This window comes from Kluyveromyces marxianus, chromosome 7 (genome assembly GCF_001417885.1).
Source record: "Kluyveromyces marxianus DMKU3-1042 DNA, complete genome, chromosome 7".
Lineage (NCBI taxonomy): Eukaryota > Fungi > Ascomycota > Saccharomycetes > Saccharomycetales > Saccharomycetaceae > Kluyveromyces > Kluyveromyces marxianus.
In genome coordinates, this window is record NC_036031.1 from 409,384 (window position 1) to 436,383 (window position 27,000).

Genomic DNA, 27,000 nt, shown 5'->3' on the forward strand with positions numbered 1-27,000 from the left:
TCCTAAAGTATTGGGACTTTTTTATACGTGTAAAAGATGTCAGTCATAATGAAAGTGTTATTGAATATTTCCTTAAGGAAGTTCAAATCTCCTGTCCTTTCCCATGTAACATATAAATCAAGACCATTGGCGTACTGTTCGGTGAAAGTCTTGGCCAAATAAGCAGTGTCGATACCTCCAAACCCTTTTGTTGTAGACACCAATTCCCAAGTAGTTTCATTATCTGCTGGAATGTAAGTAGGGTTATCCAAAGAAGTGATCAAATAGTCAAATGTTGACCATTTTGAGGACAAAGATTCATCTTCCGTCTTATCATACGTAATATTCCAAGAATCATCAAGCTGGCCGAATAAACTTGCACCTGTCATACATACTGGAACGTCTAAATGAACAACTGCATTTGAAATATTTTGTGATTTGACCATGTCATTGAACTGTGTCAATGCAACCCCACCAGGATAATTCATGGAGGAAATAAACGAAAATAGAACGGAAAGGATTAAAGAGGCCAGTGGAGTTAATAGCAAGATGAAACGTACTGCCACACCTTTAGCAGTTTTGTTATCAATTGTCTTGAATAGATACGCAGCTGCTGTTGCCCCTAATAGTGTGATTGGGGGATTAGCGTAAATAATAAATCTCCATTCTTTGTGAGGTTGGAAAGATAACACTAATACGTGGAAGTAGGCGGCTATACCAACAATTTTAAATGGAACCGGACTGATCATATAACCTAGATGGTTAATAAATAAGGCAGTTGGTGGAAGGAACATCATTGGTAAGTATCCAGTGAGATAAGTGAGGAATGGTTGAGTACCCCAATGACTCGATTGGCCGTGGATGACATTGAAGAAGAATGACTCAATTTCAGGAACTGTCAAGCGATCCCAAAAGTAAGAGTCAACCTGAACAGACAATAAGAATCCTGCAGCGGCACCGACGAATCCGGTTCTTACAATGGAGAGTAATGACAATTTTTTGAAATAGTACGCACCAATGGCTACACCGATCGTTAATGCCGCAATCTCCAATCTGAAAACAATCGATGTAAACGAAAGTAGCATTAAACACCATCTATAATTACCTTCTAGTGCCCATGACAAACCAACCAATGTTAAGGGCAACGCCATGACGAAATTTGGTAATGGTCTTGAACTATAAAACATCAAATGGAATTGCGTGACAGTGAAAAGACCAAACCAACTGCTTAAATCAAATGTACTGATTTTATTCATAGGATCATTCTTTTCGTTGGCCTTAGCTTGTTGCTCGTTGGTCAATGCCCTCTTAGCAGCAACAGCAAACCTATTCAAAGCGACAGTGTTTGTAAGTCCAATTAAAAACCGCACTAACATCTGAGTTCTATATGGATCATTCGAAATAGTCAAATTGAATGGATAAGTGAACAAGGAAAGAATCAATGGACCGACAAATGATCTTGGAACAGCTCCAGGAAACGTAACATGATCATACTTCGAAATATCGAAAATGCCATATTTCAAGATGTCATGGACCGCTTGAATCGTAAAGCTTTCTTCCACCTTCGTATAAGGAGAATACCAAAGATGTAATGACACTGCACAAGTAAGTGCAGCTGTTAGATCTAATATGCTATCCATTGTTGGTATATGGTTGTTCCTGGCCTCTCTCTTTCTCTTTTCCGAATTGACGGCATAAAAGTGTTTTGTAATATTCAAGGATTATAAAATAGCTCATCTCTAATTAATTAATTCATGCTTTTAAAGGCTTTAAGCACCAAATGAACTAGAAAATTCGTGGCAACTACGGGCTGGAATTATTAAGGAAATGTCAGCCCTCAAGGATTATAGTTTTAAGGAAGATGAAGATGGAGAGCTTCCGCGGTTAGTCACTGGTGATGAGGCCGACCTAGAGAGTATATTAAAGCAATACCAACCAGATGGTGGGAAGCAGATTGTTAGTGACAAAAAGATTAATCGCGCGAATATGCAATGGAAGCAATATTATGACAAACAGCAACGGATACCTGTTACTATTATAACTGGCTATTTGGGAGCAGGTAAGTCTACGTTATTGGAACAAATCGCATTAAAGGGTTCTGACAAAAGACTCGCTGTGATCTTGAACGAATTCGGTGATAGTTCGGAAATTGAGAAGTCGATTAGCATCAAGAATAACGGAGAGGCTTATGAAGAATGGTTGGATTTGGGAAACGGGTGCTTATGCTGCTCTTTAAAGGATGTTGGAGTGAAAGCCATTGAAGATATGGTAGCAAGATCACCGGGGAAGATCGATTATATCTTGTTGGAGACTTCCGGAATTGCAGATCCAGCACCTATAGCCAAAATGTTTTGGCAGGATAAAGGTTTGAATAGTAATGTATACATCGATGGGATCATCGCTGTTCTGGATAGTGAGCATATTGTCAGTTGTCTTGATGATGTGTCTCCAGCTTCTCATTGGCATGGGGAAAAAGTCACTCTTGATGGAGATGAAGAATCGAACACTACCATTGCACATTTACAAATCGCTATGGCCGATGCAATCTTGGTGAATAAATCTGATAAGATTGAAGGGAACGAGGCTAAACGCCAAAAACTTGAACAGGTTGTCCGATCAATCAATTCTGCAGCGCCATTATACTATACAAAATATGGAGATATAGATTTGGACCGCATATTAGATTTGCATGCATTTGAAAGCACGAAGTTGTTGGAAGCAAGGACTGAAACTACTTTCCATGATCCCAGAATATCAACAATCACATTGACATTCCCGTTCTTCACTACAAGAGAGCAATTCGATTCCTTCATTGAGAACTTCCTACAAGTTTTGTTATGGAAAAACTTCGGAGTAGAACATCCGCTTACAACCCAGGGCGAGGATTTTGAAGTTCACAGAACAAAGGGTCTCATTGTGGTGTCCGGAGAATATAAAGTTATTCAGGGTGTTCGTGACACATATGATATTATTCCAGGAGAAAGGGTACCGAACGTAAAAGAGAACAAAATTGTTCTCATAGGTAAGCATTTGGATGAAACTCACATTAGGAAGTTACTTGACAGTGCATTGATCAAAGAGGATAATTAACAGGTACATCAAAATTGTCGAAGAAATATATCGATACCTATGTAGCTATACGAATATATAGGTATTCTGAAATTAGAGAAAAAGTCACAGATAATATAGTTTAGTGTAGTTTAATTCTGTTTAGTTTGGATAATTTTTTAAGTAAATCATAGTACAATTGTAGTCAGAGCAAGGCAGTTTTGAAGAAATCATGATCTCACAGAGACGATGTTTCTTGCTCTAGGAATAATAGATCTTCTGTTAGCATAAACAGTGAATAACCCACCCAAGAATAACATTCCAAACACGAACTTTGCGTATGGATGTTGGTAATAGTAGTAGTCGTTCTCTAGTTTGACTTCATCCTTGGCTCCCTGAGCGAGTTCTTGTTCTAGAGTGATACCGACGGACTTATCGCCGTTTCTGAATTGTTCAACCTTCTTTTTCCAATCTTCGTGTTGCTGTTCCAAATTACCGATTTTTAGTTCCTCAGAATATGTGTACGTAATAGTAACGTCGTCAAGTGGCTTGTCATGCTCGTCAGTTTCCACGTGTTGAACATATCTTATAAGATCTTCAAGACCTGAGATAACTTGCCCGAAAACAACGTGCTTACCATCCAAATGAGGCATAGGTTCATTTGAAGTAGTGATGAAAAATTGGCAAGCATTTGTGTTTGGGCCCGCATTAGCCATGGAAACACGACCAGGTCTATCGTGCTTCAAATCAAACGACTCGTCATCGAATTTGTACCCATATATAGAAAATGGACCCACATTAGGTAGAACATTTCCACCTTGCATCATGAAATCAGAGATAATTCTATAGAACCTAGTATGTTTGTATGAGATATCGATCACTTCTTCTCCTAATTGTCCCTTGACTCCCTTGGCTAACGCATAAAAGTTGTCGACCGTTTTTGGCACAACACTACCGTATAACTCAATTCCTACATCAATATTCATTGGCTGCTTGGTCTCAGGATGGGTGAAATTGATACCCATCAAGACACGTTTAGTCACAGGTGGATTGGGCTCGTAGACAGTTTTTTCACCGGATGTTTGGATTGCTGCCCCAAACACAACCCCCGCAAACCACGTCAATAAACAAAACAATCTCATATCCTGTACCCTCATTGCTTCAGTACCGTTTGTCCACACCGAATTTTAAATTCCTTTAGATAACAATAAAAAACGGAGCCTAACAGACTATAAGTCAAACTACCCAATCTATATATTGGGGATTAAAAATCCTTTAAAACAAACAAAACTTTATTCGTGTTGCGTTCTCATGTCAAAACCTTTCTGCTCAAAGGCTCAATAAAGAAACGTCGTCATTTCTCATGATTTTTATTGAAAAAAAAAAAATGGTGAACATTTATTCAAGCGAAACCTTTCGGTAGATGGGTAAAAGGCACTACGTAGTTTCGTTTTAGAGGCTGTTCTTGTTTTTTTAGAAGATAATTCTGCAACATAGAAGCTAATTCATCAATCAGTGGAGGTATAACATTGCATTCAGGGGACATTGTCAGACATAATTGTGCATTTTTTTCCACTATTGAATAAATCAGCTCATCTCAAATCCGAATCTATATTTGAATCTGAACCTAAAATTCATCCAATATTATCATCATGTCTAGTAACCAAGTATCCTTTGGCCGTATTCTAACGATTGCCGGTGTGACAGTTGCAACCGCTTTTGCTGGTTATGCAGCATACTTTGACTACCAAAGAAGAAACAACCCAGAATTTAGAAAGCAATTGAAGCGCAAACTGAAGCAACATGCTGAGTTGGAAAAGCAAGCCAAGGAGGAAGCAAAGCAAGAGAAGCTCAAGAGGGTGAATGAGATCTTGATAGCTGAGTTGAGCAAGGACCCTCTGCCTCAAGACCCTTCGCAAAGAGAGGCTGCTTTCTCTTCCAACGTCGAGATGGGTGAGAAGCTTGCTGCCGTTCCAGGTAGCGAATTGGAATCCGCTTTGAAGTTCTACAAGGCTCTATCCGTGTATCCAAATCCAAGTGACTTGTTGGGTATCTACCAGAGATCTTTGTCTGAGGAAATTTACGAGAATATTGTCTTGATGATTGCGTTGATGCCACCTTCTAACGTCTCCTCATTCTTGACAGGTGCCGGTGTCGGCTCAGCTTCTTCAGCTGCTCCAGCCGCTACAGTTGAGATTGACGAATAGAGGAAACAATATGATTATTTCTTACAAAATAATACAAAGAATATTAACAACGTTCTACCGCTTTTCAACATTCAAACTATTATAAAAATTCTCCCACTCGTGTTCAGTCTGGTCTAGTCTAGTCCAGTCTTATTTGAAATTTAACAAACAAGAACCGTCTCTTTATAACCTGTGGCATGACTTCTCATGAATTTTAATACTCTAGAGTGAGGGTCGCACGTCGCTTTCGATGTGCGCTTCTTGCAATATCTTTTTTTTATTATAACTCATACTTCTTCTGTATATATGTGTGTATGTATATGTATGATGATACAATACAAAACCTATATTATTCACTTGAAGAAGGGATCATAGCGTCTCATTTCCTGAAATTTCATTTCGTTTCGTTTCACTTCACTTCCCTTCACTTCATTTTGGAACGTATTTGAGCAAGCCTCTAGACAAGTAAATCCCGTATGCCAAGGTCCCTAAAACGTTCGTCATGTTGAAAAGTAAGCTGAGTCCATGGCTCTGGCCGAAACTTTTACGCAATGGGGCATCCTTGGCTTCTAGTTCATCGCCTGAGAATTCCTTGGCTACCTTCTTTCTTTCCTCCTTAATCTTCTGAGTGCGAGGTAACAAGAAGAAGTAGTTGATAGCACCACTGACTGATGCGGTCACCAATGATGTAATTGCACCTGTTGTGAGAGCAAATGGCGCCGTTAGACCCAAGATGATCGGTGATGCAGTCTGCATCTGGAAGAACATTGGGAACACATTGTGTTGCAAAATGGAAAACTGGTCCCTTTCTAAGGTCTTAAACGCAATTGGGGAGGCTACATAAGAGTAGAACGTCGTACCACCGAAGCTGATTCAAAGAACTCATCATGAGGATGAATATAAGTTCTTGATTGTTAGTAACTATAATCTTTAATATATCACACCACACCTTTCATAACTAGTTTAGAAGGGTCAAAAACATACACGAAGGAATAGAAAAGTAAGTGAGCAGTTGGCTTGAGAATAGACATTGTGTTTGGTGCTTGTTAGTTGATATTTTATTTTCCTAGACTGTGAAATTTATATCAAGTTCGGCCTTCTCTGCTTCTCAAATTACTAATATATATATATATATATATACTATTTCAACTTATATAGTTCAACATAAGAGAAATGAAAAGAGTAGGACTAGGCTAAAGACGAATATAATATAATTCACAATTGCATTAGGCTGATTGGGTGAATGTATTTTTAGTACTGGGGTTGGTCCTGGAAGGCAATGGGAAAAGGTTCGGAGTTGTCGCTTGGGCTTTTCGTCCAAAAATATAGCTAATTTCATCTTTCAAAGGTACTTTGTAGCTTATGATAATAAAATTGAACGGTGGACAAGAGAAAAGTATATACAAGAAAACATTTTTAGGACACCATTATACCTGGTTTATGTAAAATATTCAAAAAGACCTAGAAATTGATACTGCCCGTAGCCTTCCGTCCCAAATGCGAAGTCTAAGCTTTGCCTATCGGATGTGTTCGGCATAGTAGTCATGACTCGAAGTAGTTAGGGTTGACCATAGAGCCCCGAAATGAGGAAGAGTAAGGCATGTGATACATGCTGCTGGTCATACCACCAACAATAACACCGTATTTCAACAAGTTGGTTTCGTGGTCTAGTCGGTTATGGCATCTGCTTAACACGCAGAACGTCCCCAGTTCGATCCTGGGCGAAATCATTTGTTTTTGTATTTTTTTCCCAAAACCAATTCCCGGTCTGGTGGTATCCTTTCCTTCTTTAGGTAGTCGATTGCCCTCTTTTGAATGGTTCGCAAGATTCTGTTGCCTGGCCTGGCCTGGCATGACAACAACTACAACAACTACTACCACTAGAGACGGCACAAGTTTTGGAGCCCGAAAACACTCTCTCCACCCGTTTCTATGAGACCAGGTTTCCTGGGTATTCTTCTTTCTTCGCTCCTTTTTTCCCGTAACATACCTGCTTTTGCTCAGCTTCTGTATATGCTCACAACTCCGACACTCCAATTCCCTTGCTTGTTCTGTGCTACATTTTGATGCTCAATTAGCGTACGTCTTTTTCTCTTCATTGTTAATAAATACCAGATTTTTGCAATTTGCATAAATATAGTACGGAACGGTTTAGTAGCAGTATGTATATATAAAAAGATTTATAGCTGAGGACCAATTGAGCTTGCGCATTGGTGTTACATCAGAGTTCTGTCAGTATACAACCCGGTTGGCAGTTAGTTATCTTACTGTTACAGGTTAAAGGTCGTTTAGCTGTTGTGTTTGTTCTAGTATTTTCTTTTGATATTTCTGTATAGGCAGTTTCTCTTGAATTTTAAGCTTTGTGTTTCTTGATAGGATTGGACTACTCACGTATTCTTCAAGAGGAACGAAAGAAAAGGAAAACTGGTAAATGTATACGTGTTGTACACCTGTTTTTAGACTTTTGGGAGCTAATTGAAGGACAGCAGAGGAGTGGACGCAACGTTTGTGTGTGTGTGCGTGAGATTTGTTAGTGGTTTTTGTATCGTTTTTTTTGGGGGTGATATTTGATTGCATTACTGCATTTGACTAGTGTCAAAAGAACTAAAGGTGTATCTGGCTAGCCTCATGATACTGTGCGTTAAATTGAGATAATGAACCATCTAATAGTTGATTATATAAAGGGGAAACTCAATAAAAGAAGGCAGGACTCTGGATCAGAGGATGAGGACGATGAAGGCGACGATCACCACTCGTTTGAGAAGGAAAAGGATTTTGTGGGTGATTCAGATCCAGGACATGCGCAAGCCCAAAGCCCCATACCGAGCCCCTGGGCTACTTTTGAACCAAGCTATAATAATGCTAAAAACGTTAGAAATAACAGTACCAGTACTACGGTTTTGAATGATATAGCGGAAGAAAGAGGTCCTGTTTCTGAATCGGAAGAAACAACGTACACGAAGAAAGAGGAAGAACCCTTGGAAGAAGTAACAGACAGAAGACCGCCTTTAACAAATATGCAAAGACTGAAAAAACGTGTCAGCAGCCTACCTGACTTAAGACTTAAAGCTCTTGCCCAACATCGTAATAGAAACTCCAGTAGCCAAAGCGCTGAACACAACACGAGCACCAACACGAGCACCACCATTAATACTACTACCACTACAACCAATCCCAGCAATAAAAAAGTCGAGTCCAAAGAAAGGATACACTCTCCACCATCATTCTTGTCACTACGATTTGGAACTAACAACGATAACGCCAACAAAAGCAACAACAATAGCAGCAATAGCACAATATCAGCGAACACAAGTAGTGCCTCTCATAGCAGGAAATCGGCAAAACTTGCTACCTGGCTTAATTTCTCTCCAGCACAGAAAAAACATGATATAGATGACACTGAAACTGATCCTAAGGATACTTCAGGCTCAATTCTAAAGCAGAAGGTTGTTATTTCGAATGCTGCGGGGTCATCACTGGATGAAAGATCTCTTTCATCTGAACCGGGGTTAGGCTCAGTTGGTGCGGCGTCCATTTCGAGGTCATCTGTGAAGGATCTTACAGCAATGTCCCCCGTAAACCGCTCCAAAAGCTTCGAATCCGTTAGCAATAATAGTAATACCACTTCAACTCCTCCAAATATTAGCATTAATAGGCTTTCCAGTGCCCGCAGATCAATATCCTCATTTGCAGATTCAGTTATGAGAACTTCAATAGTCGGTGGGCAGCATACAAGAGAAGCATCCCTGGATAGTGCAAATGATGCAACCCTGTCAAAGCTGAACGTTCGAAGGATGAGAAGCAAAACAGTCGATACCGTTGATCAAAATAAACCAGAATTAATATGGTACAGACCAAGCCCATTGGAAAATGTTAGTTTTCCTGGAGCTGGGGAGAATGTGACGACAAGATCTAGATCTGATAGTGCTAGCTCCAACCTTGGTCTGGGCATTACAACCACAAATGGAACATCGACCCAAAGAAATGCTTCGACTCATCTTTCCAGAAGAAGTAATTCCATAGTGACAACTCTTACAAACATTATGTCCCTACGTTCAGTTACAGGAATGCACTCCCAGAAATTCCCATTACCTACACCGATACCCTTTAGCAATATGGAAAAGCCACCAAAACCAAATTCAGAAGAGAGTGAAGAAAAGTATCTTGATAGAATACTTCCAATCTACCAAAAATACCTGGCCATAGTTCTTTGTGCACGAGAAGATCCATTCATACTTTCTTGTTTAAGGTTATTCATGGAAAGAGATTTTGATTTCTCACAACAACCGCTAGATCTGGCATTGCGGACGGTTTTGCTATTTCTAGAGCTACCGAAAGAAGGTCAACAGATTGATAGATTTTTACGTTGTTTCAGTAGTGCATACTACAACCACAACTACCAGTCAGCGGAAACGTCTGATAATCAAGAACATATATGGAAGGATAGTGAGCAAGTATATTTCCTTACTTATTCATTGCTTGTCCTACATACGGATAACTTTAACCCAAATAACAAAGAGAAAATCACCAAAGCAGAGTTCGTTAAATTGATACACAGCGATACAGATTCTTCGGGAAAATCAATCCCTAGAGAATATATAGAATACCTTTATGAGAATATCACCGCAAGAGAATTTCCAGTGACAATTTTACCGCCATACGAAGTTGACGACTCTTTAAATCCTCAAGAAAGAATTATAAACTGGTTTCCTCCATCTTACTCTCCTGTTAACATGATTAAGAGCCAATGGCTCTCCCACCGTTCTTTCCTAATATTAGGCAATAAATCTAATCCCAGTACCTACCAGTATTCGTTGACACCGCCTCCAATTCCTTCTGGTCCTAATTCTTCTACTTCAAGTTCACTGTCATTATTTGCAGTAGAAGATATTGACCCATACCATTATATCATAAATGATTCATTAAAGAATATTAGCTTGGAGAATTTTGTGGATCCGGTGCCTTACGAAACCCTCGAATCGACTAGCACATTAATGGACAGTCATGGTGTAAAAAAACTCTTATCTCTTTTAAAAGATACTAAGGGTGGGTATTTGAAATTTAATAAAACCCAGTTGTTGTCTAAACTTCATGACGTTAACATTGAAATTTTGAATGAGGATGCATCAAGCGAGATAGCATATCTAAAAATTCTAAAGATGGGCGAACTAGAGATGAAAGTTAGCACTAGAAAGTTCTCATTAGTTGGAAATGTTGTCAAGAGTCAATGGAGATCAAAGTTTGCCATATTGACTACTTCTCATCTATTGTTTTTTGACGGAACAACATGGCTGGATCCCAAGATAGAACTTGACAGTAAAACAAACACTTCCAATTATATTATTGACCTATCTCTGCCATTGTCTGCATACCATGAGATAAATTACTGCAATAATCTATTCTTAACAGAGAGCAAATCAGAAGCTCCTAACATCTTATCGATAATAAACCAGAATTTAAGACGGGATATCATGTTTAGAGACAAAGCAGAGGCAGAGGAATGGAGAAATTCTATATACTTTTCGGGCAGTCTTGATGGCTGTAAAATGGATATCAAAGGGTTATCTAACACGTTTATTGTTGAAAGAAAAGTATCGTTGCAGGAGAAGATCGTAAAACTCCAAAGCAATCACGAACAAAACATGTCAAAATGGCATTCATTATATGATCAGCTAAATCTTTACCTCAATACAGCTCCAATATCAGTCAAAACAAGATCCAGCTTAATAGACCATGTCAATGGGATACGTAAGCGTATGGAAATGGTCTCATATCAGAACGAAAGGCTTGAGCTATACATCAAATTGTTAGAACTCATCGTGGGTCTGGAACCCAGCGTGAGCGGCTACGTTTCACTTGATTTGGACTCTATAGACGAAAGCTTTTTGTTTAACCAACAACAATATAGGAAAAGCTCTGATCTTCCATTGGCCTCGGAAACAGACCAAAGTGGTTCAGACAGAGCGGGTACGACATAGGCGAACCGTGTAAATATCAAGTAAGAAGATGCATTGTTCTTTAAGTATCATATGTACTCCTTTTGTTATCCAGTTTCTTATTGTAGTATCTGTCAGTTTTATTACTTCCATAGTTCAGTATCCTAGGACATCCATCTCGACTTTTCTCTGACCTGACACACTCCAAACAGTAAAGAGCCTCATGCTTTCCAGCATTGCCGCATGTAATGCACTTACCACCACTACCTCCAACTGCACATGAATCACATATTCTAACCTTCGATATCAGTTTCACATCGGAGTCGCATAAAGGACAACGTCCATCGCACTTATCACATAATTTACCTATGCTCGTACCAGGAAGGTTCAGACACATCACTAGGTCATATTGATGACGAGACATACTTTCGCTCTAATCGTAACCGTATGTCACCAAGTTAGATACTTCGGTAATGACCCTCTTCATCATTCCTCCTTCGGTATTCTTCATTACCTCTATTAGAATAGTTAGCTAAAAAGACATGGTTTTTATACATTCTGTATTAATCAAACCCTTCACAATGGCAGTTATAAGAAAGGACATAGCTGAAGATCATCAGAACACAACGAATCTGGTGAATTCGCAATGTGCGGCGATAGTGATAGTGTCTGCAAAGCCGAAGTATGCGGTATCTGCTTGGAAAGTATGAAAGAAATCGATATAGGAGAGCTATTACCTTGCAAACACAGATATCATATTTCATGCATAAGGCAATGGCATTTATATTCAAATGATTTTCACTGTCCTACGTGCCGGAAGGACTCAAAGCATCTACATAGAATATATGAGGATATCAAGATTGATTTACAATATTGGTGCAATGTTTCTTTGGTAGAGCAATTTACTAAACTTCGGCTATTAAACGAAGATTGTGAGAATAATAGTTCTGGAGAAGGAGATGCTGCTTCTACAGCTGCTGCTGAGTTAGACTCTGCTGAACGGGAAGAAATACAAGATGAACCGAAATCCGGAAGTCCTGAACTAGTCTTAGTGCAATGTGCGTTATGTGGTGATATGGATGATAGTGTATCATTATATTGCGAGACATGCGAGACGTTATTCCATCCTTCCTGCTTGACCGAATTATTATGCGAAGTGGGAGAAACTGACTGGCTGTGCACAGAATGTCATGGTAACTTATCACACCTCCGAGGACGCGGGCCATCCTCAATGATAGTCCGAGACTCTAATGTGAGAATATATGAAGGGAGGATGAGAGACAAAAGGAGCATACTTACAGAATGTATTTATAACAGATTCGCACAACCATATACATTAAGTTATGATGATAAGTGCAAGATACAGCGGTTTGTACGGTCAGAGCTAGACTCTTATTATCAACAAGGAAGTTTAACGAAGGATAGGTATATTACTATAAACAAAATTGTGTCAAGAAAATTATATGAAATGTCTCCCAGCGGCTTTGATCCAGTGCAGTTGGATTATAAAGAGTTGGCAAAGCTGTCAATAAAGGCTGTTATATAATTAAATATGACGACATAATTTTACTTTTTAGATCTCTAATAATATAGGTGCATGGTTTTTTTTTATTAGGTTATTTTGTTTTAGTCTATTTTTCATTTGCATTCATCTTCTCCTGGAAGGTGCCTTCGGTTTGTTTAATCTTGGTTTTGCTGGTGTTTGTGAACCGGCGGTTTCCTCCTTTTCTCCCAAATCAGACAACTCTAGCTCTTGAGGATCACCAATTTCAATGGTTTTCTTAATGTCGATATCATCAGAATCCTTTAAGTTCAATATGAATGCTCTTTTATTTGCTGCGTAAACCATCCTCTCCTTAATAGCAGATCCAGATGGACAACTTAAAATGAAGTAGTAATCTCCAGCCTTACGGAAGATGGAAAAAGTGGGACTATCATTAGGAATTTTTTCGACAATCTCATCATCTGTAGATGTAGTAAACTTATTCTTAATGATGATTTCTTCTGATTTCATATCAATTTGGAAGAGTACCAAATTGTACTTTTGAAACAGATCTTTTAAGCTTCCAGCATCAGCGACTTTGAAACCCAACGAATTGCTGCCGTTTGTATGTGCAGAAACTAACTTTACTGCTCCCGAACTCCTCATAGAGTTTTGTTGTGCATCGATCTGAAGCTTCTCAAGCTCTGCTGCAGTCATCAACTCTTCTTTGGAAGTGGTATCAGTCCAAGACTTTTCATCAATGTCATTCACATCAGTGAACATATACGATTTTAAATTGTTGGCCCCTATTTGTCTTTGGAAAGTTATCTTCGAGGATGCGTATAACATCTTAGATCTAATTGGGGCGTAATCTGGAGTGTAAGCAATGAAATGCATCTTAGGCTCGTCATATATGATGATATAGAGGGGCGTGTCGTCGTTACTACCAACATACTCCCTAAGAGACTCTAAATCCTGAAAAGTTTCCTGTAGTTTGATCACAGGCTGTTCAGATTGTTCAATTTTAGCTACAACTGAAGCATGACGGGACTTCAATGCAGCAATTGCATTCAAAACTTCTTGGTCAGCAGTGATACCGGACTGATTAGACATGGTTGGGATTTGTAGCGTGGTGGTAGAGCTGCACTGGTTGGTCTATGCTTTCTTTCTCGTTCTCCCTTCAAAGTCTGTTGAAGTTATTAAACCTTTAAAAGTCTGACATTAATATTTTATGAGGGTCAAAATAACAGAATTTGAGCGATGTGCCGCGAAAAGAGAAAAGGGCAAGACAGGGCAGGGTAGACAAGTACACAATCTTTATCGATATTTATGATATCAACGTTATATTGTCATAGAATTTGGTATATAGTGTATTAAACATAAATAGAAATGACTTAGTTGTTGTCAACTAAGATGCAACGTGTGTTCAGAGGTGTCAATTCTGAACGGTACAAAGTACAACCTACACATGAAGTGAAAGCAAAAGTAGAAGGAGAAGTAGATAAAATGAATAAAAAAAAAACACAAACAAAAACAAAAACACAACCCAATTGAAAACCAAATTAGAAGAATAAAAAGACGTCCGATATTATTACACCAACATGAATTCACCGATACCAACACCTGTGGAAACCATTTCGCACCAGCCTTCTCTGGAACGCGATATTTTCTTGAATTTAGACTTAGCCTTTCTTGCCTTGAGAATACGATCACGGGTATAGGTGTGCGTAGCAGTGGAAATGCCTGATGGGTTTGCAGATACCTGTGGATCTAGAACCAGCTTTCCTGAGGCATCTCTGAAGGTGAACTTCTTGATTGGGTACATAAAGTGAGTGATGCGAGCTTCTGCATGTTCTTCCATGCTACTGCTGCCACTATTAGTACCCACACCGTTGGAAAACGAATAGTTATCCATCTTGATGAAATCCTCAATGGCAGCCACGCTTGCGCTACTATTTTCCGTGGCAGCAGCAGCAGCAGCAGCAGAAGCAGCAGAAGCAGCGAGATTACTCGACTTGCCCGTCAAGAGGGCAGACCCGTGAAAGTCCTGTACGTGAATCTCAACGTCAGTCTCACCAACAGAGGTATCCACCTCTTTCCAGAAATCCTCGTTGATAGGCAACTCCACGTCATTTCCGGTACCATCGTCGTCCTCTCCACGGGCCTTTGGCAGTATCAAACCTTTCAAGTCTTCCGATACACTCAAGTCCTTACCAACAACCTCAACCTCACTTTCCTCACACTTCTCCGGCTGACGCACCGTCCTAAAACTCTTCGGGTGCGACGAATCCGCGAACCAGTCGAATTCAAACTCGTCGTCAAGCTCCAACCCAAGCTCCATCTCCATTTCCATCTCCCTATCCGATCCCACAGGTGAGAACAACCCGCCTGACTCGGTCCCATCCACATCAGACTCGTCAGTGCTCTGCATTCCAGTTTCCCTCGATAGCGGCGTAATAGCCGTCTCCGGAATAACCCGCGTGGCTATCTTGAACTGACTCTCATGCTTCTTACCAATACAAACGTTCTTGGCCATTCTCGCACGCTACTCTAAGATACTATCTATACACAAACACACACACACACACACAGAAACACTCTCTCTATGTCTCTCCTCCCAAAACCTAAACTGTGGTCCGGACCCGGATAGTGATATCCCACACACTGCTTCCAGTAGCTAAACCCTAGCCTAAACCCTTAACACAACACTCCTCCTATATATCACACCTTAATCCATTCCTATTCCTGTACTCATTTATTTATTTATCTATTTATGTAGTGTATTTCTTTCCTAGCTCATCACTCATCGCCTGCTCATCGCATCGGCACTTTGCAGAATAAGCAATTTTTCACTTTTTCAGTTTCGAAACGCTCAAATTCGGCCGGAGAAACTGGAAACCAAAAAAAAAAAGAACAACAACAGACAGCAACGAAATAAGGGACTCGGGTAAGAACAAAAAAGAAAGGCACTGTACGCGGTGTGCGGGTGCTTACGCAAGCATCAAAGTGTCAGGCCGGGAAAAAGGCGGCAAGCCCATGGAAAGCTCGCCTAATTGGCAGTGACAGAGGCACCTCGACCCTGCTGGAGAATGAAGGTGCCTGCAGTGGCAGAAAGCGAGGCCAGCGGAGCCGTCCTTAAGCCCTAACTGCCGGACCACGGCGTGCCCTAATATGATTGGTCGAAAACCTCGAATTTTGTGTCACTGTATACGGGGAATATGTTTCTTTTTATTCTGAAAAAAAATCTGAAAAAAAAAAAAACTGCGTTGGAAAATTTTTTTTTTCGCAGTATAAAAGGCGATGACATTGGGTTGGTATTTTACTCTGCTATAATACCTGGAAAACATGTTAACTTATCTGTATTTTCAGTAGAAAAACGGTTAACTAATGAATTAAAGAACCAAAGAACCAGATTTCTCGGGCCAGGAGGAGCTGATCCAGTTAGGGGAAACGCAGTTTGTCCAGGGGGACAACGGATGTAGGAAAGTACGGTACGAGATCCTCGTGCATATGTGTCTTTCTCTGTTTTTTACGTTTATTTTGTTTTCTGTTTTCTGTTTGCAGTGATTAATGTGAGAATATTACCAGTTGTTCCGACTGAATAGTTGTATAACTACGGGTCGACAATCTCTTTTTATCGTTAAGTTTCAGCCTTGTATGAGCACTGTGCAGTAATAACACGATTGTGTTTGTCTCACAGAGAAGTGAAGTCGGTGGGGGGAATTTGTGGGTTGTTTATTCCTTCACTTCTGCAGAAAACAGTAGAACAATAAATGTGATAAGAATAATGTATAATAAAAAAACCAGAGAAGCATGTCTGCGCATCCATGTGCTTACTTCCTCCATTCGGATTGCGTTTTGTTTTCCCCTTCTATCAGACCTCTTGGCCCACGGTTTGGTTGTCAACAACTGATGACTTTTGCTTTCGACCGGGCGGACATATTTAGTATTTCTGCACCACTGTCTTTTTAGGCAGTAGGCGCGTTCTCTGTGTACAAATTTCTTGAGGACGCTGGTGTGGAGAGAATTGATGAATGGTCGCCAGATATCTGATGTTGATACGATAACTCAAGAGTAGTCTAGTGGGTTCAGGCATCGGGCGATGCCTCATGTTCAATGAAAAAAGAGTAACTGGGATTAGCAGGACAAACCCTTTTTTCATGCGCATGTGTAAACACACCCCATCCAACCTTCGCTTTTCTTTATGTGATGATTTTCTTATATTCACACTGTCTAAGAGTGCAGTTTAAGTACTGTACTCAATGAACACACAAACGAAAAAACTGATTTAATGACTCTGATCTAGAAAAAAAGAAGGTCTCTTTCTCTTGTTCTTGTAACTAGTTCTGTAAACAAAAATAAGTAAATCCATTTCCAGATATTCTTATATCTTTGTATCTGTATTGTCCTTACACAGCCCCTATGCCGTAGACTCTGTTTCCCAATAAGAAAACCTAACAAGAATGCTTCCGTGGCTTCTTGGGTCGGATGGACATGATAGTTGTTCCGCGGTACGGAAACCGTCGTCTTTTTTTTTTTTATTTATTTATTTCTGGATCGCCGTAATGACGAAATCTTTCCTATTTCAACTTCAAATCAAAGCCTGTACGTTCTTGAAAAACCCTTTATTTGTGAAAGCAAAGAGGAATTAAATAAGTAAAACATGAAATCTATTAACAGAACTTCCATATAGTTGCACAATATTTGAACAACTAAGAAAGCCGACAGAAATACACTAGGTTGTGAGGGGAAACGCTGGTTTGAATTTTTAGTTTTATGCAATAGTGTGGAATGATATCAATTAAGACGTTTTTCTTGATATACTTATTCGGAGGAATAACGTTTATTCCGATTTGCGTGTTTATCGTCTTTTACCTACTAAGCAAACCCGTCTCCGATGTTGATGAGAAGGAAAATGACACACTACTTGTAGATGTTGATCCTGACTTTGAAGTTGGGGATTTCAACGAATTGAAAGGTGTTGCAGCTAAGAAGGAAGGATGGATTCATATGACAAGACAGTTTTACCCACACCAGAGTGATGTGGACAACCAAAGCCAAGTAGACGGATCAGACGAGACAGACAGTAGCATAAACTTGACTTCATCGGAACAGCAAATTACCAGAGACAAATTAAAGAAGAAAGACAAGTTTTATGCCGTGTTGAAACATGGGAATTTGTTTCTATACAAGGACAATTCCCCTGGTGCGGGGCCTCAGCAAGTCATTGTGTTGAACGATGCTTTCATATCTATATGGCCAAGAACTATATCTCCCCAAGACAATACACCAATCAGCGATGGCTCCTTGTTTACAAAGAAAACTTGTATTTCCATCTGGAAGAAGCATACTGCTTACTTGAGCGAATCAGGCGAGGTTCAGTTTAGGAAAGGGGGTCCTTCAGACCAATTTTTTATCTATCTCGATCTGAATACTGATAAAGAGGATTGGTATTTTGCTTTGATTCAGGCTACAAAACTTTCCAACTCCTCTTTTGGAACATCGGCATCAACTACAAATCTTGAAGTAGATAAAGCACTTTCCGCAGAATACTTCGCTCAAACAGCACATTTCAAGACCAAAGATATGCTGCAGTTGATTCAGACATTGAACTCTACAGAAGGCCAACACTCGTCTCAGTGGTTTAATGCACTCTTGGGAAGACTGTTTCTCTCCTTCCAACATACAGAAACTTTATCGAATGCTTTGAAGGAACGGATATATAAGAAATTAAGGAAGATCAACAAACCAGGGTTACTTGATGACTTTAGCATAGAAACAGTTGATGTTGGTAATGGTGCACCTCTGATAACTAACGCGAAGCTATTAGATCTCACCCCAGAGGGTCTAACTAGAGTCTCCTTTGACCTTTTGTACACAGGTCATTTACACTTGATAATTGCAACGAAGGTAAATATAAATCTTGGTTCGAGGTTTAAGAAACGTGAGATGGATATAAAGCTTTCAATTACAGCCAAGAAAGTTGAAGGACCAGTTGTTATTCTCGTTAAACCTCCTCCATCAAATAGATTGTGGTACGCTTTCCAATCAGAACCCTTACTCGATATTGACGTCGAACCAGTTCTTAGTACCAGACAGCTTTCCAATAACATGGTAACAAATATGATTAAATCGAAGTTCAAGGAGGCTATCAAAGAGTCTATTGTTCTTCCTTACATGGATGACATGGTATACTATACGACTACCTCGGAAATATACAGAGGAGGAATTTGGAAACGCCCAGAAACAGAAACAGATACAAAGGAGAATATCAACCTTGAAGAGTTGAAAACTCAAACTGCCCATAGCAGTGGATTTTCAGTTAAGGAAGAGAATGATTACTCTCAGAATGTTGAACAACAGGATGAAAAACCACAGAATAATTTCGTGCCATCATCCCCAACTACAGACAATAATGAAACTTCTTTTACCAACATCATCGAGCCAGAGATTCCTCGCAGATCAGGCGAAAATCTAAAAGCCTTCTTGAAGAATAGAAGCAACGATGATTCCAACCTCTCATTGAGATCTAAGTCCTCTTCAGATTCCATTAATTCTAATACTACCAAGCGTTATCTACAAACGGGTATGAAGAAAATCGGAAGGTGGTATAAGGATCAAGTTACTACGGTTAAAGAATCACTGAACGATGATAGTAAAGACTATTCAGATCGTGGCGATCTTCGTGCACTAGATTTCAAACAAGAAGTCGTTGAAGAAACCAGCTTTATAGAGAAAGATGTAAAAGTGCAGGAATCGACTAATAATCATTTGGAGTTAGATACTGGTCTTAGAGTTGAATCGAACCACAAAACAACAGGGAAACCATCTTCACCAGAAATGATTTCGAGTAGAAGAATGCCAAGGAGCAAAACGTCATCTATTGACAGTACCAAAGCGGAAAATTACACAAAACAACACAACGAATTACACAAGGGTGATATGTTCGTGAATAGAAGCAGGGCCAGGTCTACATCAGGATCTTTCGGCCCAACGTCCCCCATCCCAGATTCTTTCAGACGGCGCGAAGATAGTTTCTCATTCTCGAACAATGAAAACCTCAACCCTCAGACTGCAACACCTCACAACATTCCCGAGGAAGTTAATATTGTCTTTACACCTGCTAGTCCTAAAAAGAAGAACAAAAGACCCCCACCCCCACCTTTACTTTCAAGCTAAATTCTAATTCATAATGCTAATTAATATTATCTTCTAATGTAAAACTACCAAAAAGGTAACCAACCTATATACATCTTACTGAGGTTCTCAACAGAACTAGCTTCTTGAGTAAGGGCTTCTACTTGACCACTCACGCTTAAAGCCAAACCATCCCTTGAATCGATCCCTCGAATTTTGTCTCTCAAAACTTTCAAAGCCATCTGGATAGATTCATCAATTTTTCTATCATACATAATTGTCTCAATGATATTCACTAGACCTATCTCATTATTTCGCATGACTCTTAAGGTAACTTCACACGACTTCTTGAAGGTGCCTTCTGTACGTATTATACCAAACGCGTCAACAATATTTTGAGTCAATCTGAATGGAACAAGCTCTGGAACAGGAAGTTTTTTCCCCTTTTCAAACAGACAGTCAAAATCAACATGGAGTACACGACCTGTAGATACGTCAAGCAATATATTCTCACAGTGTCTGTCACCAAGCCCTAGTATATGACCGACCATAGCCATAACTGAGTATGATCTAACAAAGCCATTCCTGGCATTGTACCAGGTAATTGGATCCGGGAAATTATCAAGGAACCACTGGTACAATACAGGTGGAAATTTCTTGAGACAATCTTGGTGGAAGCCTAATTTTTGATCTGAAGGTATTCCTTGCCATTTTTCTTGCAATGACTTCAACGAATACTTTATCTTCATACTTTCATATTTCATGCTCAACAAGGATCGCAATGTCAAGACGTTGGGTACGATCTCTAACAGGCCACAATCTTCCCGTAAAGAAAGCACACCATATGTTGTAATACCCAAATTCCTTTTTCTAGACTCGACATCATTACTCAACAAAAAACTCATTGTGTTGGCAAATTGCATGTACTGATTATCCTGTCGAACATCCTCTTTTTTGCACATAATTCCGTATATGTTACCATCCGAACCAATAACCGTTAACTTTTTAGGTTTTTTCAAACTATTGAATACCATATATTGTGGAGAAAACTTCGAAATAGTCACCATGACACTCTTAAAAGTCTCGGAATCCATACTATTTGCAGTTGAAGGGAGTAATTTTTTCAAGTTAATATTAACTGGGACACACATATCATTTGGAGCCAGTTCTAAATTAAACCTGAAATCATTATCTATGGACCTACCTGATCGGCTTGATGTACTTTTGACATCTTTTATACATACCCTAGTAAGGGATTGTACCAGTGATATCGCAGTATTAGGTAGTTTCGTTTTAGGGTTTTTCTTTTGGAAGGCGTCGATTATTTGTTTCCCTATATTCCTTCTCTCCAAGTTTTCTGAGTTCAATAGGATTGAGATATACCAAAGCATCACAGAAGGATACTCCATTGTCATATGAAATAATATATTAACTATCGAGTGGATAGTAGCAGTATGAGGATGTAATAACCTTGATAGCAGCTGTGTCAATACAGTGTACCATATATGTATACCACATTGCTTAACAGTGGCATCAATCTTAGCACATATTTTAGATGAATAGGTACTCCTATCTGAATTACTGTCGGAGCTTTCTGATTTTGTAGTGTCTAACCACAAGGTGACCACCTTTGGAAGAGATTGCCTTATATTTGAAGAGCCCTTCTCAAAGGAAGCCAGAAAGTTAGTGATAGATCTGTATTCTAAGGATCCATCGGAGACATATCCTTCAGCCTTTTTCTTTTCGAGTAATTTACTGTAGTACAAACCCATAGAATAGAAAGGCGCATGCCAACTCTTGTCCAACCTAATAAGCTCATTGTATTGCTTAATAATTTGATCTGATACTGAACTGTTGGAAAGATCAAGCCATTCCGTATATTTCAAAAGAACTTCTTTAAAGTCTTGATTTTTTGAAGATAGCGTAGAAGGATCATTCTCGAACCTTTTCGTTATCTCGGCTACAGTCTTGAGTGCCATATCCTTTTCCCCTTGTTTCCAAAGGATTTCCGCAAATTCTAATTCGGCTGAATGATGATTATACTTCAGAGCATTCATCAAATCTTCTGCTGCCAACTCGAGCCTATTCTCTTTCCGATCTAATTGTGATAAATGGAAATACACGTTGGAAATATCTGTGTGGAGATGCTCTTTACTGGATACAATTTCTACTGTCTTTCTTATAGATAACAGGTAGTGGTTTGGAGAAAAGTCCGAACCAACATGCGAAAGTCTTCCGTTTAATGTTTTCAAAATATTTGCAAAATCAGTGGTGGAACGAGTGCTAAAAAGCATTTTTGTATCTGTAAGCGCATGAAGTTTTTGAAGTGTTTCTCTATTTTTCAATAAAGTAGTACTAGTAGATGGAGTAGTGAATTGCACTCCAATGAGCGCAAAACATCTGTTCAGATACCGTTCGAATTTGTTTAATTCGTTTTTATTGACGGCTTGTAACACTTTCGCAATATTATAATGAAGAAGTAAAGAAGGATCATTAAAGTTCTGGATATATTCCAGCCGTTCGATCCATTTTGTCAAGTCATCTATACTTCCAGTTTGACTTGCAGCCTCTATACCCATGTTCAATAGGTCATTATCGTTCTCTGCGACGAAGCCCTTAATTTCCGGTAGATGAAGCTTGATTTTGGATAAAAGTTCATCATACAACTGATGGTTATACATTGACTTCAACATTTTCATATTCGAAGATTTAATTAGATCCTCACTAACGTACGATGTATCTGATTGCTTGAAAACACTTAAGGCTTCAAAGCAGTCCTGTGCCATCCTCCAATTTTTGGAATATTGTAACTCTTCAATTTTAGTTGTTAAGTTTCCAGTAGAAAACATCTTCAATACGCCGCCCACAGCATCAACATCACCAATTTCAGCGTATGTCATCTGAAGACTTTGTAAAAGATCACTGGATGAAGAAGGCGCAGTACCTTGTTCCCTATAGCTTTGTTCAAGATATAACGCAGATCTTTCAAAGGAATCCGTTTCTAAAGATTTCTTGGCAAGAACGTCTGAAGGTATTATATTCACAAAATTTTCAGTGCGATCCAAAATCTTTAAAAATCGGTCTTCTTGAATCATATAGGTCCCATTTGCAGCCTGGTAATCCTGTTTGAAGTTACTGACCCATTTTTTGCAATATTCATATACGCGGAAAATAGAATTGTAAGCCATCTTAAGAGAATCCATCTGAAAGTGGTTAAGTTGCTGGATATCATAATTAAAGATATACTGAAACTCAATTGAAAGATTTTCAATAATTTCAATATATTTACTGCCCTTACTAGCTCTGAGGATAATATCCATAGTAATGAATGGTAGTAAGAAGTTTGAAAGAGACCCATCGTCTTCTCTGATCAAAGATGAAAAAACATGCAATGGATGGTCTTCATCCGTTCCTATTTTCAATAAATCCAATGTAAGGTTTCTTATCCATACCTGGAATGGATCTTTGGCTCTAAAGGAGGGATATTTCAGGGGCACATATTCTTTCCATGACTGAGCCAAATATAAAGATGAAATCAATGGATACAGCGTGGTCTTTGAAATATCGTTAAATCTAGACCAAAGCTTAGCCTCCATAGGATAATTCTCCGGATTATTTATATCCCAGTTCGCTGCACTTAAACCACAGTATTTTAATGACTCTTGCATGACTAAAGCGACAAATAATTGCTTGGTAGGATTTTCACTTTGCCAAAATGCCGGAACAAGAATGTCATTTATAATGTTTATTAAGAACTTCACAGTTTGAGAGTGATTATTGAAATCACATATCTCTTCCGACAAGTTATTGTTTCGGGGTAAAGAGTGTTTTGTTACATCCAAAAGACCCATTAAACCAATACACGATGAGGATAATTGACAAATCTTGAGATCTTTATTTCTAAACTTATAGGCGGAATCTAAGAGAGCACCCAGTAACCGAGAGAGATGGATGGAATCATCATGTTTCGTGATAACGTCGACATGTTTCCGATAAAGAGAAGTAGTAAAGTACTTTTCCAGTTCTAATAATGTCTGTAGAATAACATATCTGTTGTTACTACCTAGATTTTGAGTGAAGACTCTGAGCCAATTTGTGGTTGTCATAACTTTTAGTACTTTTCTTGCTACCATTGGATGCCTCTCCAAAACTTGTAGTTCAGGATTATTTAAAAACGACAATAACAAGAAAGGCCTTGATTCTAGTACCAATGATTGTCTATCTCTGAGAAGAGTGTCAAATATGGCCTGACATTCGGATTTACAAGAACTGCTGAAACAATCCCATTTTTGTAAAACCAAACAGAAAAGACTATCTATTATGGCAGTGATTTGTTCTTCATTTAATAATCTGACGAGAAGATGCCAGCATTGCAAAGCATTAAGCTGAATTTCTTGTATTTCAGAGCCTGTCTGAAGGCATATGCTTAATTGAGCAAGTGCAGATATGATTGATTTTTTTGAAGAATGCTTCATTAGGAATGTTATACCATTCAAGACACGTAACTTCTCATAATAAGATGTTTTACCATCTGAGTCATGCATGTCATTCGAGAATACTTGGAAAATACCCAAAATATTTTGTTCCATCTTGTACAAAAATTGTTTCTGCATTTCCTCATTCCAATCTTCAATATTCCTGAATCTTGTGCCACGCCTCCTATCTTTTGAAAAATTAGTGATAACTAAATATCTTAGTGATGCTAGAATAGATCTTTCATTTTCTGTTAAGGGGGAATCAAGGGATGAGATTGTTTTGCTCATTTTTAGAACTTCTGCCAAAGTCTTGTAATCTGGTAGATAAAGAGCAATGTATTGTTTTTTGAAGTTCGGAGCTGTATTAAGGAAAAGAGTTTCTATGGTTTCAATAGAGAAAAATGCGTGCTTGACCAACGCTACAGCAAAAATTTGCCTACTGTTTCTATCAAGCAATTGTAGTTTTTTTTCTTCTATAAGATTTTTATTGTTGTCAGACATTATGCGAGCAATTTCTGCAATAGCATCACTCTTGTAATGGCCCAATGCATAAGGCACAACGTACCTTTGAAAATTTTCCAATAACGTCTTTGCTGGGTATTCTACCAGTTGTACAATTCTTTGTAGACCGAGTCTCTTTTCAACTAGATTCTTGCCCATCTTTTTAAATATAACGGGTAATATTGGAGAAAGTAACTGGTATGGAGATTTTTCTTCAATTCTGGACAAGTACCGTAGTTGATATGACATCATTGTATGTTCTGCAAAATCACTTGAGTTGAAGACATCAATGAGTTTGAGCAATAAGTCATCAAAATAATCGCTGTTACAGTTTAAGATAAGATTTATCCAGCTCATCTGGCATGTTTCAGTCAAATGCGAAGGCCAAGGCTTTTGCAAGAACATTATCAGGAATTTCAAATTAGATTCTTCATGAGAGCATCCTGAGCGAGCGAAAAGAGGGAAGAGTCCTACTGAAAGAAGCCGTAGAGGTCTAGATTTCCGAGTAAATGATGTGTTTATAACCTGAAAGCAGAAATAGCCAAAAGATGCATTAGAGGGATCTGGCTTGGAAGTTAGTTGTGGTGGGTCAAACTGAGAAAGTATATCTATAATGACAAGGATAACGCCTGTGAGCATTGGTTCCGACATTGTGCTCACATCGTGGCCTGGTCTTAAAATATATCTAACCAATAACTGATAAGCCAAAGATTTGTGCAAAGGAAGTAGTTTTTTGGGAGACAATTTCATGGTGCGAGAATGCTCTAACGTTTGCTGCGAAGTGGGAGAATCTCCAGTATTCGTGTTATGTATTAGACTTTCATCAAGGGCTAACTGGCGAATCGAGGGGAACACAGGCAATAATATATCATCCAGGCTGCTGTTATTTTTGTTAGCAGAGGCCAAGGAATCGTAAATTTTGTCGTAGTGGGCCTTGGCCGTGAGTTCTGTAATTTTTGCAGGTGGAAGCGCCTCCGAGCGCTCAATCTTTTCATGAAGCCAATGCAATTGTTTATTAGGAAAAGTGAATTCTTCTATTGTATCTATAAGACCTAGTTTAAACGCCACATAATTTACTGTGCGAACAAATAGAACTTGATAGTCTGTATCGAGATCTTTTGCATTTGTAGCGATCCAATGATGTAGTTGAAAGGTATTTTTCATGTAGTTTATCATCGATACATTGTCGCGACAAAGGTATAGTGTCCTGAGAAGCGATTTGGCCAGGGAAGTTGGTGGAATATGGCGGTAGTGGTCTTTGATCAATGTTTGAATGAGGTCGAACGAGAAGGAAAAGACAGGCAATGACTGTTTTGACGTTACAATATAGGTAACGAGTAGATTAACGATACGCGAGTACTCCACCAGAGACTGGTTCTGAGTTCTGGTGTCGTTGGGCTTCAAGTTGATTGACTTGAGAACAAAGACCAAGAACCGCATGAGTCTGAGGAACTGGCTGTTCCAACCCCTGTAACTGTACGTTTTCAAGATGTAGTGATTCATAATCCATTCGTTGACAATCACAACTTTCTTCATTAGTGCGTGAAACTGATTGACCTCCAAAGTCCCCTTGAGACATTGCAACAACTGTCTATCGAACTGGTCCATCTGATCTGCGAACCACGACGCCAGATCCGGGCCCTTAAACACACACACGTCCAGCCATCGCAACACGTATCGTCTGATGAGCCACATGTACTGCAGGTTATCCCAATGGATCATCGAACACTCGAGCATATTATCGAGGATGCTCGCGCGAAGGAGATGCGGGTTGCATTTGAGCAAAAGATCTAGCGCGACAAACGACTTGTGGAATATCAGTTCTTCTGCTGGCGCGTGTATATTCCTAAGCAAAGTGTGCAGAAGCTTAGCACTGGCGGTGGATCCATCTGTTCCTGTATTTTCGCTTGTATTTCCATCTGCGGCGGCAGCGGCTGTTGCAGAAGTCATAGTGGCAGCAGCAGCAGCAGACCGCAGAGCCACGATGAGCTCATCGAGGTACTTCACCTTAGCAGTGCTCATCTGTAGCAGAGACTAAAAAACAAAAGCTCTTTACGTAGCGTGCTTCCTGTTGTTTCCTACGTTTCGCTGTTTCGCGCCCCCGCTCTCATTTCCGATTTCATATTTGGTTTCGTTCATTACTTTATATGAGATGTACATACACTTTTCATTTTATAAACTATATATATTGTGATAAACAGACGGAAGGGAGAAAGGAAAAAAAAAAAAAAAAACGAAAAACGAAAACAACGAGC

General features: G+C 39.2%; 12 protein-coding genes and 1 non-coding gene across 13 annotated transcripts; 6 read left to right on the forward strand and 7 right to left on the reverse strand.

The window, feature by feature from the left end:
* Positions 1 to 2: 2 nt before the first annotated feature.
* Positions 3 to 1,619, reverse strand: ALG12 (dolichyl-P-Man:Man(7)GlcNAc(2)-PP-dolichol alpha-1,6-mannosyltransferase; the record flags this gene model as incomplete). The annotated part of the gene is made up of 1 exon (XM_022821452.1): positions 3 to 1,619. One exon carries the CDS (start codon positions 1,617 to 1,619, stop codon positions 3 to 5), a length of 1,617 nt encoding a protein of 538 aa, XP_022677812.1.
* A 187-nt stretch (positions 1,620 to 1,806) lies between these two features.
* On the forward strand, positions 1,807 to 3,069 carry ZNG1 (GTP-dependent zinc transferase; the record flags this gene model as incomplete). The annotated part of the gene is made up of 1 exon (XM_022821453.1): positions 1,807 to 3,069. The coding sequence occupies one exon, from the start codon at positions 1,807 to 1,809 to the stop codon at positions 3,067 to 3,069; it is 1,263 nt and encodes a 420-aa protein (XP_022677813.1).
* A 188-nt stretch (positions 3,070 to 3,257) lies between these two features.
* CPR8 (peptidylprolyl isomerase family protein CPR8) lies at positions 3,258 to 4,169 on the reverse strand (the record flags this gene model as incomplete). Its single annotated transcript, XM_022821454.1, has 1 exon — positions 3,258 to 4,169. One exon carries the CDS (start codon positions 4,167 to 4,169, stop codon positions 3,258 to 3,260), a length of 912 nt encoding a protein of 303 aa, XP_022677814.1.
* A 510-nt stretch (positions 4,170 to 4,679) lies between these two features.
* TOM20 (TOM complex receptor protein TOM20) lies at positions 4,680 to 5,234 on the forward strand (the record flags this gene model as incomplete). Its single annotated transcript, XM_022821455.1, has 1 exon — positions 4,680 to 5,234. The coding sequence occupies one exon, from the start codon at positions 4,680 to 4,682 to the stop codon at positions 5,232 to 5,234; it is 555 nt and encodes a 184-aa protein (XP_022677815.1).
* A 408-nt stretch (positions 5,235 to 5,642) lies between these two features.
* TMH18 (Tmh18p) lies at positions 5,643 to 6,244 on the reverse strand (the record flags this gene model as incomplete). The annotated part of the gene is made up of 2 exons (XM_022821456.1): positions 5,643 to 6,081; positions 6,198 to 6,244. 2 exons carry the CDS (start codon positions 6,242 to 6,244, stop codon positions 5,643 to 5,645), a joined length of 486 nt encoding a protein of 161 aa, XP_022677816.1.
* A 624-nt stretch (positions 6,245 to 6,868) lies between these two features.
* Positions 6,869 to 6,944, forward strand: KLMA_R704. Its single transcript has one exon. It is a non-coding gene; the product is annotated as a tRNA-Val (tRNA).
* A 923-nt stretch (positions 6,945 to 7,867) lies between these two features.
* On the forward strand, positions 7,868 to 11,191 carry SYT1 (Arf family guanine nucleotide exchange factor SYT1; the record flags this gene model as incomplete). The annotated part of the gene is made up of 1 exon (XM_022821457.1): positions 7,868 to 11,191. One exon carries the CDS (start codon positions 7,868 to 7,870, stop codon positions 11,189 to 11,191), a length of 3,324 nt encoding a protein of 1,107 aa, XP_022677817.1.
* A 40-nt stretch (positions 11,192 to 11,231) lies between these two features.
* RDS3 (U2 snRNP complex subunit RDS3) lies at positions 11,232 to 11,573 on the reverse strand (the record flags this gene model as incomplete). Its single annotated transcript, XM_022821458.1, has 1 exon — positions 11,232 to 11,573. The coding sequence occupies one exon, from the start codon at positions 11,571 to 11,573 to the stop codon at positions 11,232 to 11,234; it is 342 nt and encodes a 113-aa protein (XP_022677818.1).
* A 222-nt stretch (positions 11,574 to 11,795) lies between these two features.
* ASR1 (ubiquitin-protein ligase ASR1) lies at positions 11,796 to 12,695 on the forward strand (the record flags this gene model as incomplete). Its single annotated transcript, XM_022821459.1, has 1 exon — positions 11,796 to 12,695. One exon carries the CDS (start codon positions 11,796 to 11,798, stop codon positions 12,693 to 12,695), a length of 900 nt encoding a protein of 299 aa, XP_022677819.1.
* A 102-nt stretch (positions 12,696 to 12,797) lies between these two features.
* TWF1 (twinfilin TWF1) lies at positions 12,798 to 13,745 on the reverse strand (the record flags this gene model as incomplete). Its single annotated transcript, XM_022821460.1, has 1 exon — positions 12,798 to 13,745. One exon carries the CDS (start codon positions 13,743 to 13,745, stop codon positions 12,798 to 12,800), a length of 948 nt encoding a protein of 315 aa, XP_022677820.1.
* Positions 13,746 to 14,223: 478 nt separating this feature from the next.
* On the reverse strand, positions 14,224 to 15,168 carry KLMA_70208 (uncharacterized protein; the record flags this gene model as incomplete). The annotated part of the gene is made up of 1 exon (XM_022821461.1): positions 14,224 to 15,168. One exon carries the CDS (start codon positions 15,166 to 15,168, stop codon positions 14,224 to 14,226), a length of 945 nt encoding a protein of 314 aa, XP_022677821.1.
* A 2,255-nt stretch (positions 15,169 to 17,423) lies between these two features.
* Positions 17,424 to 19,811, forward strand: NVJ2 (Nvj2p; the record flags this gene model as incomplete). Its single annotated transcript, XM_022821463.1, has 1 exon — positions 17,424 to 19,811. One exon carries the CDS (start codon positions 17,424 to 17,426, stop codon positions 19,809 to 19,811), a length of 2,388 nt encoding a protein of 795 aa, XP_022677822.1.
* A 44-nt stretch (positions 19,812 to 19,855) lies between these two features.
* MEC1 (protein kinase MEC1) lies at positions 19,856 to 26,767 on the reverse strand (the record flags this gene model as incomplete). Its single annotated transcript, XM_022821464.1, has 1 exon — positions 19,856 to 26,767. One exon carries the CDS (start codon positions 26,765 to 26,767, stop codon positions 19,856 to 19,858), a length of 6,912 nt encoding a protein of 2,303 aa, XP_022677823.1.
* Positions 26,768 to 27,000: the final 233 nt, after the last annotated feature.